This window comes from Ictalurus furcatus, chromosome 17, assembly GCF_023375685.1.
Source record: "Ictalurus furcatus strain D&B chromosome 17, Billie_1.0, whole genome shotgun sequence".
NCBI lineage: Eukaryota > Metazoa > Chordata > Actinopteri > Siluriformes > Ictaluridae > Ictalurus > Ictalurus furcatus.
Window position 1 is genome coordinate 5012575 of NC_071271.1, and position 15537 is coordinate 5028111.

A 15537-nucleotide genomic window follows, 5' to 3' on the forward strand; every position below is an offset into this window, starting at 1 on the left:
CCATCGCTATGATGTCTAAGCTTACACAAATACACAAAGAATAGCATTCAAACAACTGATGAAAACTTCATATATGTTCGAAAATCTTGTTGCAATCGCACTCAAAAATCAAATTCTAGTCATGCCCGTGTGTATTGTATATACAAAATCCATCCTCTCATATCATTACCCTGTTCTGCGGCTGTATTAGTGTCAATATTAGCAGCAGTAGAAGTACTGATGGGTGTTCCCCTTAACTTCAATTCAATTCAATTCAATTTTATCTGTATAGCACTTTTTTCAACGGTCATTGTCTCAAAGCAGCTTTACAGAAATATATAAACACAGGATACAGATTTTAACCTTCTGTTTAATATCCTTACTGACATTTTTTTTAAATGAATAAATTAGGCAGTTCCTCTATACTGTAGCAGTAGTATAAGTAGTTGAAGGAATAATCGAAGGAACTATGATATGGGTGATATGACTAAAATATTATATCACTAATCAAATTTGAACCACAGCCAAGTACATGTTAATGTATTGTTAATTACAAGTCGGCTAACTACGAAGTTAACTCAAGACACTTCAGTACTAAGTATTTATTCAGCATTAATTAATGAGAATAATTATAAGACGAAGCGACATCTAGTGGACAGTTGCTCAATTTAACTGATGATCATGATGTTGATGATGCACAATATTAGACTTCATTGTATTACTGATCGTGTATTATTATTCAGTAAGTGCAATTAATACATTTATTAGAGAATAAATACATGAGAAAAGTGATTTTCGCATTAATTTTCCTTTTTAACCGAGTAAATGGACGAGGAGGTGTGATTAAACAGATACCTGATTTTATTATGCATACACACAGAACACACTTTTAAATTCCTGACTTGTAAAAGTTAAATTACTTACATGTCAGGCTGCAGCTGTGTGGATGAGGCGATGTGCGGAAAACACACACACAACATCAGTGCAGCAACCAACACCGACATGCTGCTCTTCCAGTGGGAGCAAGAAAACACTTTACGGGTTGAAGTGTGACTCCGGGTGAACTTCTGCTTCTGTTCATGCTTCATCTCCTGCTCCTGTTTCATCTCCTGCTCCTGCTTCATCTCCTGCTCCTGTTTCATCTCCTGCTTCTGCTCCATCCACAGTGGAAATGTTACACCGCAAACTGCTGCATGCTAAACATCCGAGTGAGAAAGAGATACACGAACACACACACACACACACACGCACGCTGTTCACACACACACACACACACACACACACACACACACACACGCACGCACCGATCAGTCACACACGCACGCACGCACGCACGCTCCTTTTCTGTGGAGCCCGACTACACTGAGTTGCAGCTCTGTCCCTCTAGTGGCTCCGTTTCAGGTGAAGCTCTGCTCCCTGTGCAGGTGAAGAGGTGCACTACATACCGGGGAATGAACACCAGCGCTGTGTGTCTGATACAGGATTCAATGAAAAGAGTAGCAGCCTAAATACCCTCAACAACAACTTCAACAGCAACATCAATAACAATACCAACCATAATAACAACATCAGTGATAACAACAATAAAAACAGTAACAATAATAACAATAACTACATCAACAATACAAACAAAATCAAGAACAACAACAACAACATCAATAACAACATCAACAATAAAAACAATAAAATCAAGAACAACATCAACAATAAAAACAACAAAATCAAGAACAACAACAACAATAAAAACAATAAAATCAAGAACAACAAAAACATCAATGGCAACATCAATAATAACGACAATAAAAAAAGGTAATAATAACAACAACATCAATAATAAAAACAATAAAATCAAGAACAACATCAACAATAAAAACAATAAAATCAAGAACAACAACAACAATAAAAACAATAAAATCAAGAACAACAACAACAGAAGCAATGGCAACATCAATAATAATGACAATAAAAACAGTAATAACAACAACAACAACATCGACAATAAAAACAATAAAATCAAGAACAACATCAGCAATAAAAACAAGAAGAACAACAACATCAATAATAACGACAATAAAACAGTAACAACAACAACAACATCAACAATAAAAACAATAAAATCAATAACAACAACAACAACAACATCAACAATAAAAACAATAAAATCAAGAACAACAACAACATCAATGGCAACATCAATAATAATGACAATAAAAACAGTAATAATAACAATAACATCAATAACAACAACAATAACATCATCATAAATAATAACCACAATAACAACAACAATACTACTACTACTACTACTACTACTACTACTACTACTACTACTAATAATAATAATGCCCCTTGTGTTTTTGTTATTATGTAAATACAGTAGAATGTGTTTGGGGCAAAACCACACTGAAAAAAAACCCTCCTAAAAACTAAATAAAAATAAATACATAAAAATACAACACATAAATCTCTCTCTCTCTCTCTCTCTCTCTCTCTCTCTCTCTCTCTCTTTTTTAATAACATTTACTAATACAAATAGCCCTCTCAATTTAAATGTACATTTTATTAAACAGTTAATAATAAACTACAAAATAAACAAATGAATAAATGCATGTGTTAAATTATGACTATTGCAATAAAATGGTTTATCTGTGTAATTTAGGCTAAAAATAGATCCATCAGGTGAATTAAACATTTTATTATTCAGTTAAAAACAAACAATCGGTGCGCTCATATACAACTAATACAATACAATTAAATAATGTTTTCATAAGATAATAATTTTCAGTTAAATAAAATGTTTGCCTCAGTTTAAAAAAAACAGAAAAATGCAAATGAATGCATTAAAAGGACAATGAATAAAATAAAGCATAAGATTTATTTATGAGATTTATTAAAGATTAAACATACACCCAATGAAGAATTACTAGAAATTTATCACTAGGCTAAAACTGTCAAACTCGGGGAAATAATTTTTTATTTATTAAAACACAAATAATACATTAAATGTATGTCCTTTAAATTGATGTATTATTTATTCAGAGCACTGGTGGATTATTTATAGCAGTTATGATTGAAAATAGATATACAAATAAATATACATTTTATTACTCTGTTAAAAACTCCGAAACATTTAAACATTAACGCATTAAAAGAACACATTAAATTGATTTGAAATGAATATAAACGAACGAATGAATTGTTTATTGGAAGACTTTTGTTGCAGGTGAAGACTTTTATTTTGGATAGCAGTGTCGCCGGTGTTATGGAGCCGCTTCTCTTCACTCGGGTGTTTTCTCTCTCCTCTCTGTAGTGGAGCTCGCTGTCTGAGCCTGAGTCAGAGTTTATACATTTACTCTCTTTATTGATCAGATGAATCCGGCTTTGGAGAAGGTGATTTTGTTTAATTTACGGACATTATTCCTGAGTGAATATATCAATATATCAATTTATAGCTGACGCTGTGTGCGCGCGCCCCCGGAACTCTTTTCCTCCATTTTGTGTGAAATTGTTGTTATTTACTCGGTGTGATGAGTCCAGCAGATTTCTGTGATCAGTTATTATTACCACCTACTGTTTATTAGTGTGTGTAAGGCTAGCATAACTAGCTAGTAGACTCGTTATTGTAAAGACACGGAATAGAAATTTTTTTTTTATTGTTATTTTATTATAATTGATCATTGAATGTCTGGAAGGGAAGTTGTGTTACTGAGAAGTTACAGGTCTGTTGGTTTGTAAACAGCAGTTTCAGTTTCTCTTTCTGCTGATTAGTCAGTCATGACTAGTTATTCCTGTTTTTCTGAGATGTATTTGTTTATATTTATAGCCACAGGATAAAAAGTGGACAAGCTGAGTTGGGTTAGAGCTCCAAGAGTGGCTAAACTGACATTCTAAACAGTGGAAAGGTACAGAGTCTAAGGTACATTATGTGTGTGCGTGAATAGTATAAAATGTAATAGTAAGTAAGGAATAAAATACTTGGAGGCATGCCGTTATGGGGAAATAATCACCGACAGGGTGGTATGAAGCGGAGTTACTGTTCCTGGAGTGTTTTATTCCCTTTATACCACAGTAATGTGCACACGATTGCAGGATTCCAGGCTGGATCGTTCCTTTAATGATAAACATTAGGGTCTAAAGCAGTGTTCTCCAATCCTCTTCCTCAGGGAGATCTTCCTTCCTGCAGGTTTCATCTCCAGCCAAAGTCTAACACACCTATTTTAATCAATCAAGACTTCTAACAATTAGACAGTCATGTGGGCGCCATTATATTTGGAGCCAAAGTCTCCAGGAAGGTAGATTTCCAGGAACAGGGTCGGTCTGAAGAACGTTTTAGCCAAGCTGTCGAAATTTTCAGATCGAGCCTAAAATCGATAATAATGTACAGTTTGAACGGAACCCCCTGCAGATGAACGGTGCGGCGTTCCCGTCTCCTACAGCCGAGATGGCCGAGATGAACCGCATCCACTACGAGCTTCAGTACACGGAGGGCATCAGCCAGCGCATGCGCGTGCCTGAGATGCTGAAGGTCACTCCGTACACGAGCGAGGAGAAAGACGGCAGCGCCAATCCGGACCACGAGTTGCTGCACACCACCATGATGCAGGTCCCCGACAGAATCCTCGTAGCAGGTTCGAGAGATTCTTTTTTTTGTATTTAGTCATTTTGAAGCATGAGAGTCCGTGACTAACGAAACACGAAAGCGTGAAGTTTTTACATAATACGCTGTTTTATTATCTTTGTTTTATTTTTTGTTTTCTTCTTTGGCTTGTTAGATTAACCGACTACTTCTGAGTTGCACTTTTCTTACAGTCAGCTTCTTTCACAACTGTAACCTGCCTTACTGTCCGCCCTCTTCCGCACACATGCTCTCACAGACGCCTACGATTGGTTAGTATTACCCTGATTGACAGGGCAGAGAGTCACAATGTCCCTCCCACCCAGAGAAAACAGCGAATGTCACTCTCTCGCACTCTATTGCCAGACACAGAAAACCGTGAAGCTCCCAGCGAGGGCGAGTGATTACTATCCAAATGCATAATTGCAAATGTAAATAAATTATAGTAGGGAATCCGGACCAATCAGAGTGTACGGATGGGTCACGAGCAGCCACGTTTACATTTTTATATTGCTGGTAAAATACAGTTCTGCCGTTTCTTTGATGTGTTTATTGGAAAATCAGTAAAGAGGAGACATCTCCCACGTCTGTCCTCTGTAGAAGACCATGAAGACATGCAGTTCTACAGACCCAGAGATCTGGATCTTATCCAGTCCACGCCACTTGAGACCCTGTCTCTGAAGACTCCTCCTCGGGTTCTCACCCTCAACGAACGCCCCCTCGACTTCCTGGAAATGGAGCAGCCCAGTGAAGAGGTAATGGCGGGTCGGCTCATTCTGAGGAGGCGATGGGGGGGTTTCGTAATGATTGTACGTAATACTAAGGCTAGCTTTCTGATGATAGTACTTTATATATTTAAAGAGTAGCACACTAAGTAGGTATTTCCTCTGGCGGGGGAGGGGGGGTTCTACAGGTGTAGGGATTGAAACGTTAGCATCGGTGTGTTTGAGATGGAAGTAACATGATGGAAGAACCTGTCCTTCTCTCTCTCACACACACACACACACACACAGGTACGCACTCAGAGCAGAGTACGCAGAGAACGTTCAGTCAGCGAAAACACAGCTGTGCGTCACAACGGCCAGATGTCCCGAAACGACTCCTCGTGAGTATACACACACACACACATGTGCGTGCTATCCTTCTAATGACCTTTCATTGATATAATTGTTACTCCTAGCTCTAACCCTAACCTTAGTAATCAAAAGCCAATCGTCTCCACAAGGTCAGATATACAAACGCACGCACACAGACACAGACACACACACACACACACACACACACACACACACATGTGCAAGTGTAGTGTAGCCTAATACAGCTATTTAGACCTATACTGACATAAAATGGTGTGTCATATGCTGGTGTAAACTTTAATCCGGGTTTACAGTGTAGGGCTGGGCGATATATCGCTATGATTTCGAGATAAATGATTACGCGATACACTTTTCCCGAGATATCTTTGATACGGTGATGCATTATTTATTTATTTATTTATTTTTAAAACTTTTTTTATTAAATCGTACTGACCGGACGACATCGATTTGACGTCATTATTAGTTGTTTATTTTATTACAGTTTTGCACATAGCTTGTTCGCTAAATTATACATCGCGGTGCGCATCATGTATCGCAGAAGCGTCCTCAAGCATCGTCATGTTCATGATATATCTTTGTCGTATCACCCAGCCATATTTCCAATACACTTTTCAAAAATTTCTTTACAGTATGACTAGATTTGCTACAAAACTCGACGTCGCGTCATATTAACACAGTATGCAGTTTAATCTATTTAAATATAGTAGCGAGGATGGATTGGATGTAGAATGGACTTCTCAAACTCTTCTTTTTATTCAGTAATGACATCTGGATGGTGTTTTTGCTGAAACCGTTTAAAACCCTTTAACTACGTAAGCGAGCGCAATCAGCGGATAAACAGCGGATAAACCGTGCATGCGTACGACTTTGGATCAGATTACGTGCAGCGTGTACACAAACGCAAATCGTCTCCAGACGCAGCAGTTTAGGATGCGCGTAAACAATTCGCTCAGATTCTCCGAACATGCTGACGGATCGTAAATGGATGGTGTTTTCAGTAAACGAGCTCGAGTCTCGAATCAGCTTGCATGAGAATGACAGAACTGCTGTACAATCTTTTAAAGCTTTGATATTATATTTTATAATATACTTTAAGATCCTTCCCAGTGACCATCTTCTTTCACTTATATTATTCTTCATTTTTGTGTGACGTGGTTTTACATACACCTTACAGAATTAAACAATATAATAACAATTTACACCAATCGTCCTGTTCAAAAGTTTACACACCCCCCCTCCCCTGGCACTTACTGTATCGTGTTCCCTTCTTGAGCATCAGTGAACGTTTTCACCTTTTCGTAATAGTCATGTACGAGTCTCTCGGTCGTCCTCAGTATGAAAAGATGGATCTGAACATCATGTAGACACTGCTGGAAAGGGATCAGATATGTAGAAGGTGCTGGAAAAGTAAAGAACGTGCAGGATCTGGAGGATTTTTCTGAAGAACAATGCGTAGTTGAACTGCTCAGGACAAACAAGGGACTCATGAACAACTATCACAACACATAAACACATCATGTTATTGATCATCCAGGTAACGACACACAGAGTATTAACAATCAAGCGTGTGTAAACTTTTGAGCTGGTTCATTTGTGTAACTTCAGTTATTATTCTGTCTCGTGGACTAGATGTAAACATCTGATATGTGAAATAGCTTCTTCAGGGCGGGACTAAATAAAAACAAAATGGAAGTTTCATGGCCCCTCATTATTATTATTATTATTATTATTATTATTATTATTATTTTAAGGTGTATGTATACTTATGACCTTCAACTGTATCTAATAATTTGCTAGATTCATAAAAAACAAATAAATATTTTGTGTTTGAGGTTAATTCAGGTGCGCAGGTTGAACCGATCAAATGCTCTCCTGCTTCTGCTGGTCTTTATGACAGCACTTTGGGTCAAGATTATGTGCAGATGTTAGCGTAGATTGTTTTTGCAGTGATACTATAGCCGTGTGTGTGTGTGAATGAGAGGTAGAGTGTTTGTTGTGTGAGGATATTCTGTGGTCGAGCTCTTATTTTCTCTTCCGTTATTCCTCTCTCACTCTCACTTCCATCTCAATTTATTTGTCAATCGTAGTCTCCTGATATCATTCAACCTTCATGTTTATCCTTGTCTTCCTTTTTTAAGTCCTCAATCAGTCCTTTCTCCATATTTTACACGAGGAATAAAACACTTGGAACGTGAAGCAGAGTTACGGTGACCACCTCCGAACTAGATTATTGTCTTTATAAGTGTTTTATTCCTCTTATACCGCAGTAATTCCTAACCACACTTTTTCTTTATTTATTAAACAATAACGTCATACCTTTTTTTATATCTGTTTATGGTTCCATTCATTCCCTCGCCCGCAAAGTCCCCTGTCCGAACAGCTTTTTAACTCTGACTGCTACAAGGCACTGACACTGGAGACTCCTTCAAAAACGTTAAATATGTCTTCTCAACAGTTGCGCATGGGGTTTGTTGGTTTGTTTGTTTGTTTTTTTAAATCGGTTTATGCCGAACGTCTGTCATGCCGTTCCTTTTGTAAGTTGTTAGTGTGGATAAAATGTGGAGTTCATGGATTTAAATGGTTCCTTGATCCAAACAACACAATACCAGTCAAATCCAGTGACTTCTTTTTTTGGGGGGGGGGGGGGGCATTTAATTGGCACAGCCTTTTGGCAGCAAATACAGCTACCAGTCTTTATTGGTAACTCTCCACAAGGTTGGTACACCTGGATTTGGAGATGGTCCCCCACTCCTATTTGCAGAACTGTTCGAGCTGGGAGAAGTTAGATGGTCTGATGGACAGCAACCTTCAAGTCTCGCCATAGATTTTCAGTTGGATTTAGATCAGGGCTTTGACTAGGCCACTCCAGAACATCCAGCTTGTAACGTCCTAGCAAGCCACTCCGTTGTAGCTTTGGCCTTATGCTTGGGGTCATTGTTGTGTTGGAATATGAGTTTTTTTGCAGATTCTTCCCAAGAATACGTGGGGAAGTACTTGGCTCTAACCATCCTCCTCTCTGTCTTGATAAAGTTCCCCAGTCCATGCAGATGAGCTACATCCCCACAATATTATGCTTCCATCACCATGCTTCACAGTCAGGGTCATGTTGTTTTGGTGTCGTGCCAAAATGTTCTTCTTTTTTTTTTTTTTTTTTTTCCTCCCCCATCTGACCACGAAACCTTCTGCCAGTTTGTTGCAGGATCCTTCAGGAGTCTTTGTGCAAACTTCGAACAGGACTCCAGGTAGACCTTTTCTTCGTCTTATTGTTGCGTGATGCATATTTTCCTCTGTTGGCCATAAAATCCTGTAGGTCTTCCCGAGTTGCCGTTTGGTCCCTGGTGTCTGCTTTCCTGGTCATCTAGTTTTAATGGACTCCCAGATGTTGTCAGACTGTGGGTGGTGCCATGCGCCTTCCGCTTCTGAATGATGGAAATCTTTTTATCTCCATCACCTGATGTGTACCTTTTCCACAACCTGGTTGTTTTTGGAGGTCTTCGGAGCCCGTGCTGCCGCCTTTTGTGTGGATCGGCTCTTTAAACCTGCAAGGCCAGCGTAAACGTCTGGTTTTTATTCAAGCTATCAAGTCCGTCGCTGTGACTCCACACAGGTGCTGAGAGAATGAAGTGGTTATGTGACCTTGTAGGCAGCTGGTTATTCCTGAGATCCAGGGATGTTATTGTTTCAGGGATGTTATAGTAAAGGGGGTGTGTACTTATCAAACCGAGATATTGTAGTTGTTTTTGCGATCGCGAAAATCCCAGAAGGACTGACTAAAGGGTGTGTATTCGTTTTATATCCACTTTAAACCGCTGTTATAGAAAATTAATCAACACTTCCTGATCAATCCGATTTGAGCGTTTAAGCATGATTATCTCTAATCTACAATTATCTACAATCTATAATCATTATATCCTCTCGTTTAAGACCTCTGTTTTTTGTTGTTTAATATCTTATTACAAGACAAACATCTTATTATTAGAAAAGAAAAACACAGCAAAAAAAATGTTTATTTATATAACTATGAAGTTTTCCACTCGGCGTGACCAGCTAGGAATAAAGAAACGTCTACGAGGTCTGAACACATCCTGTCTGTATAAACGAGATGTTCTCTTCTTGTAATAAGGGTGCTCATGAGGATTTTTTCCTTACCTGGCAGTAATATGCGTAAGAAACGCACGTGTATCTTGCACGGAAACAGTATTTGTTGTGAACAGGCCTTTATTCATATTTTCCTTTTTTCCGTCTTCCTTAAATACTAAATCCTAAAGCCTCCCACTTAATGCTTCCAACTCTCTCTCTTTTTCCTCTCTCTCTCTCTCCCCTTTTCTCTCCTCCATGTGTGTGTGTGGTCAGTGTTTGTCCTCCTTCCCCCTCCGCCCTGCGCGCTCTGTCGCTCCGTCGTCCTCCCGATGAGGCGCAGGGTGTTTCCGGCGCGCACGGCGTTCTCTCCTTCCTCCAGTCCAGCACACGTCGGGCCTACCAGCAGCTCCTGGAGGTCCTGGACGAGAACCAGCGCAGGTGATCCGTCTCTCTGCCTTGTCGATGCCTATGACCTTTGACCCCTTGGTTCATGCTTGATGTGAGATTGCATGTTTCTGTGATGTTGGAGGTTGTATCCTGTAGATTAGTGATGATCTACTGTAGCACCGTTGCTCACCTCGCTTCCCATTGCTTTGTTTCTCCATCTCGTACTCTCGTCTCGTCCTTCTCCGAGGCTGAGACCGAGTAGCTGTGTGCGAGTCAGAGAGAGAGAGAGAGAGAGAAAAAAGATTTCCGTTATGTCAATTAACATCAAACTTGGTCATTTTATGAATCAACAATTAGACAAACTAGACTGATGGACAGGTTTTGTTCCTTTTTCTCATTATTTTTTCATCGTATTATTTTACAAACACAGTATACATTTCATTATTCATTTTATCGTGATTAATGACTCGTCAGTTACTGTTGTTTGGTGTTGAGTACACAGTTACTCAGCGTTCTCACTGCTCGTGTCCTGAATGCGTCTCACTGATATTTTAATAATAGTCTTCCCAGCTTCATCACATCACATCACATCTTGTTTGCTCCGGTCGCCGATCAGACCGCCGTCATTATTCACGCACTGATGTTTACACATTAAACTAAGACTCGACAGTCATCGATTTTTCACGCCGCTTAGTCAGAGTTGCTTCGTAAAGCATATTTCTACCCGCGCGTGATCCGCCGGCTTGTACCGGGAGGGACAACAGATTAGTCTTGGGGCGCGTCTCAATCAGCTCCCTTGATCGTGAATCAGTTTACACGAGTGTACCCGAGTTGGGGCTCTGGTAAGGACCCTGGCTCACTACGCACTGGGACAATGATGACTAAGTTTCTGGCGACGAGGCTACGTACTCGCGTCACCGCTGACGTTTCTCACCAACAGGCACGACCGATAACTTTCTGACATTATATGTCATATAAATTTGCTAGCTTAATCACACACACACACACACACGTTTCTGTCACGGTACTTCAAGCAGGATCATAGGCTAGCTAGTGGGGTTTTTTTTTTTTTTTAATCGTTAAAACAATTGTATATAGAACGTCAAATAAAGTAAAAAAATCGCTAATCATTTCATAGCTACAACAACGATAAGCAGTTATACAGTATAACTGTGAGATATATATATATTTATTATTATATACGCTACCAGTCAAAGGTTTCTTTATTAATATTAATTGCAAACTATTAAATAGTCATAATGAAGACATACTGTACAAATATGGGATTATGTCATGACCAATAAGAAAACCCCCGACACACGACTCTTTTCGTGTTGAAAGTTTGGGGAAATTTTAGGCAAAGTTTATTTGTTTTAATGAAAAAAACTATTTTGCTGATTCATTTCACTAGTCACTCGTTGACCAATTTGAACCGTAAGCCTGTACTTAAATGTCTTTAGGACAATTATAAGTCTGTTGAGTCCAAACCTTTGACTGATGGTGTAATGTACGTATGTAATTGGGTACGTGGCTACTTCTGCTGTTCTGTTCTGTTCTGTCTCGCTGTCTGTCTCTGTACGTCCTCCTTTATCTCTCTTCCTCTCTCCTCTTCTCTTCTCCTCAGTAAGCCTTCTCTGAGAGGGGGTTCCACCTCCTCTAACCTCCAGCATGATAACAGGTAACTCCTCGTCAATGTTCTCTACAATCTCCTCCCACAGCTCTTTCCTTTCCTGTGTCTGAGTGCTCACTGGACATTATTTATTTGAATCCACAGTGACTCAGAAGAACTCGCCTGGCCAGGTTTCAGGTCCAATGGGTTTACGTTAGTCCGAGATATTGCTTATTGGAGTGTAGAGTACAACTTCTGTTCGCTTATTGTGCCGTATGAAGACTAGTATTGCTTTAGATACGAGGTCGTTTAGAGAGAGAGAGAGAGAGAGAGAGAGAGAGAGAGAGAGTTGCAGGACCAGACAAAAGAGAGGGAGTATAGATAAAAAGTTATAGAGGAAAAGGAGGAACAAGTTCTCAATAAATGAGGAACACAAATATATACACTGTGTGTCTACAGTGCCTTGCATAAATATTCACGTTTTCACGTTTTGGCGCTGGAACGTACTTAAATTGAAATGTTTACCATTTGATTTACGCAATAAGTCTTTGCACATCTGGATCTTCTTGCCCATTGATGTTTGGATGGGTTTTTTTCCCCAGGTTGTTGGTTTTGAACAGCTTTAGCACTACGCTTAAAGTCGCTGTCTTGTCAGAAGGTGAATATCTCAAGTCCGTTGCGGACTTGGATGGGTTTTCTTCTAGAATAGAGCTGTACTTGGCTCCATCCAATTCCCCGGTTCCTGTTGATGAAAAGCATCCCCACAACATGATACTACCGCCACCATGCTTCACTGTGAGGATGGTGTTCTCAATGTGCTCAGCAGTTTTGGGTCTCCACCAAACATCTTTGGAGCTTTGGATCAAGGCCAAAAAAGTTTCATTCTGGTCTCATCAGATCAGAAAACCTTTGTTTGTTGAGTCTGACTCTGACGTACACTTGGCTCTTGGTTTCTTCTCTGATTAACACCCAACGTACCCGGTTACTGACTTTTGGTAGGCGTCTTCTTTCCATTTCGTATAACATATTCAGTGGTGCTCCATGGCATGTCCATGGCAAGTTTGGGATTTTTTTTTTTATAACCAAATTCCGATTGATACTTTTTCAGAGTACCAGAATGGGATGAAAACGTACGCAAGGCACTGGAGTTGATATACACGCACACATGCATGCATATACACACCCCATTAGGAACATGTCACGCTTACTGTAGTTTATAAAGGGTATTTCCCGGCTCAGAAATCTGTGTTGATGGAATATTTGTAGTAATATGTACTTTCCTGTCAGATTTGCCCTGGCTACACTGGACACGACTATGGAAGGTGGAGAAGACCTGGCCGTGGCAGACGCTACAGCTTTAAGGAGACAGGTATGACAGTCAGGGTTTTAATTTTGATTTATTTCCTCGCTTACCAGAAACTCACGTAGGTTCCTACACAAGCTGCGTGTAACATCATAAAGTGACGTTCATGTCTGATGCATATTATATTAACATTAACACAACTTTCAGCCAAGTAGGGCAATCCCCCATATCAACGAATATACATGTTTATTCGTTAACTAACAAAACGTATGGTGAGTGAGTTGTTACTATGGTAACGGTTAGAACAAGCGCGTTAAATATAAAAACGTTCGTTTGAGTTAGTGGTTTTCGTGAAAGGTAAATTCTTGCTGCACGCGTTACGCAGTTCACATCATGTTTTTTTTTTTTTTTTTTTGCTTTGTCGTCATGATTAGATATATTTTTTTCCTACGTGTCCGTGCAGATCATTAAGCTGAACCGACGGCTGCAGCTCTTAGAGGAAGAGAACAAAGAGCGAGCCAAGCGCGAGATGTTCATGTACTCCATCACCGTGGCCTTCTGGCTCATCAACAGCTGGGTGTGGCTCCGGCGCTGAATCACCAACCACCCTGTTTTACCTAAGCTCCGCCTCCTCGCTCCTCACTTCAAGTGTCAAACGTCAGCCCCGATTTCTGCACTTGTGTCCCAGAGCTCGAGGAAGGCTCCTTCAGCTAAAAGACACATGTCCTGTTCTTGTATATTTGTGAATTGTTTTTTTTTGTTTTTTTTTAAAACATTGACATCATTGTTCTTAAAGGCCATGCATGAACCAGGTGTATATATACATATATATATATATATTCTCATGCTTTTGCTGCTCTCTTAGACGAGATTGCGCATACACAAAGCCCTGTGCTTGTATTGTTCTCAGATCATGTTATGCCTGACTGTATTCCCACAAGCACAACTATACGGATAAAGATGAGCCGATTCCCGACGTGTGAAATGTTGCGTCTGGTCAATACGGACCCAGGAAAACGGGACACACTCGTCTAAATATCTCGCTAATAGTCTGACTGATAGTGCTTAATGTGTCGGAATGTTGTGACGATATAAGGATCACCCGGGATTTTTTTGTAAAGCTGTTCTACGTCTTGAAATTTTCTGTAACGTCTTGTTCTGCCTTTCTTGTGATGGATGTGATGATCGTGTTGGGAATTTGAGACCATGTTTGGAATGAGACGACCATAATTATGTATTATGACCACTCTCTCTCTCTCTCTCTCTCTCTCATATCCATATGCACTCTAACTACAGAACGATTCTATTTAAATAAAGAGTACCTCCATATATAATGTCTTTATTTCTTTTTGAATGATCTGATGGTTTACCCTTTATCTATAAAACAGATGAGACTTATGGGGGATGGAGAGCGCAGCTGAAGATTCTGGAAGTTTACTACATTTGGAGCATTTATGATAGCTAGTTAATGTAACTCCGTAACTCTGTCACACTTTACAGCCGTGGTGAGCAGAAAAGCATCTCGTAACTTGCAACACGTTGAACCGTGGGGTGGATGAGCTAAGACATGTCAAGTTCTGCTCCTATCGAAGAAGAACTTGAATCCGAACCTACAGGACTGCACAGCTGAAGACTGGAAAAGGAATTTAGCATCGCATTTAATTATAATAGGAGTTGTTTTTTCTTTTCTTTTTTTGTTTAATTCCTGAACCTCCCATGCAAAAATAAAAACAACAAAACATGCTGATAATGTAAATAACTTAATAAATCTACTTTAACCTGTTATATATTAAGAAGACTAACCATTTCATGCATCAATTATTTATATATCTTTTTATCTAAGTCAGATTGCATGAAATGTGAATGTGTATTAAAAAGTATAAAACAGTATACTAAAGAAAATCTTCAAACGTCCATAATTTCTCAGATTTATGTCTACAACATGTAATGGCAGGATAGATGTTGAAATGTAGGCCTATGCTAAAAATATTTATCGAAATGTATAAAAAATTGCAGTTAGATTCAGGTTGGCATGATTTGTACTTATCTTCTTCCTTATTTATTTATTTATTATATTATTTAATAAAAGTTTGCAACTCAATCCAGATTTACAAAAGTAAAATTCCTTTGTTTGTTTTTTTCCTCTTTATTTTCGGTCCTCATTCCGGCCGCGTGTTGTCGCTGTAATAATGTCTGCACTAAATGGTTCCAGTGAGAATCTAGACAAGTCCCGCCCCTATACTGCTATTGGCTAGTTTACGCGCGAACGACTTCCTGACTGTCCAATGGACGAGCAGTTTAGAAGTACGGGCTTACTGCCGGATAAAAAAAAATAATAACGAAGATTTTTTTTTCTTTTTTACATTCAATGTCAATTAAGAATAAAATAATTTCTTGTTAAATTTGAATGCCTTACAAACTTTAATTAATTTTTTTTAAAGCGTTTGAGTCTCATTTCCGCCGGATG

General features: G+C 39.2%; 2 protein-coding genes across 10 annotated transcripts in view; one reads left to right on the forward strand and one right to left on the reverse strand.

The window, feature by feature from the left end:
- The window catches only part of megf6 (multiple EGF like domains 6), a 44993-nt gene extending 43854 nt beyond the window's left edge, over positions 1-1139 (reverse strand). Inside the window, exon 1 of the mRNA XM_053647644.1 lies at positions 904-1139. Coding sequence (XP_053503619.1) covers positions 904-1139 — 236 coding nt within the window. The remainder of the gene's footprint in view (positions 1-903) is intronic.
- Positions 1140-3212: 2073 nt separating this feature from the next.
- mffa (mitochondrial fission factor a) lies at positions 3213-15511 on the forward strand. Of its 9 annotated transcripts, none has more exons than XM_053647011.1 (9): positions 3276-3369; positions 3803-3895; positions 4385-4607; positions 5195-5349; positions 5608-5699; positions 10045-10209; positions 11783-11836; positions 13055-13136; positions 13534-15511. In XM_053647011.1, the coding sequence occupies exons 3-9, from the start codon at positions 4385-4387 to the stop codon at positions 13663-13665; spliced, it is 903 nt and encodes a 300-aa protein (XP_053502986.1). In that variant the 5' UTR covers positions 3276-3369; positions 3803-3895; the 3' UTR covers positions 13666-15511. The 9 variants fall into 9 exon arrangements, with proteins under 9 accessions (XP_053502984.1, XP_053502985.1, XP_053502991.1 ...); XM_053647012.1 differs by having other exon boundaries at positions 3803-3881; XM_053647014.1 differs by lacking the exon at positions 3276-3369 and adding an exon at positions 3404-3698.
- The last annotated feature ends 26 nt before the right edge of the window (positions 15512-15537 follow it).

What these genes read in the sequence shown, in the direction of transcription:
- mffa (XM_053647009.1), top strand. Translation starts at nt 3,349, where the DNA reads ATGAATCCGGCTTTGGAGAAG. An exon ending in TGGAGCAGCCCAGTGAAGAG is followed by an intron (nt 5,350 to 5,607) that starts GTAATGGCGGGT and finishes ACACACACACAG; the next exon opens with GTACGCACTCAGAGCAGAGT. An exon ending in ATGTCCCGAAACGACTCCTC is followed by an intron (nt 5,700 to 10,044) that starts GTGAGTATACAC and finishes GTGTGTGGTCAG; the next exon opens with TGTTTGTCCTCCTTCCCCCT.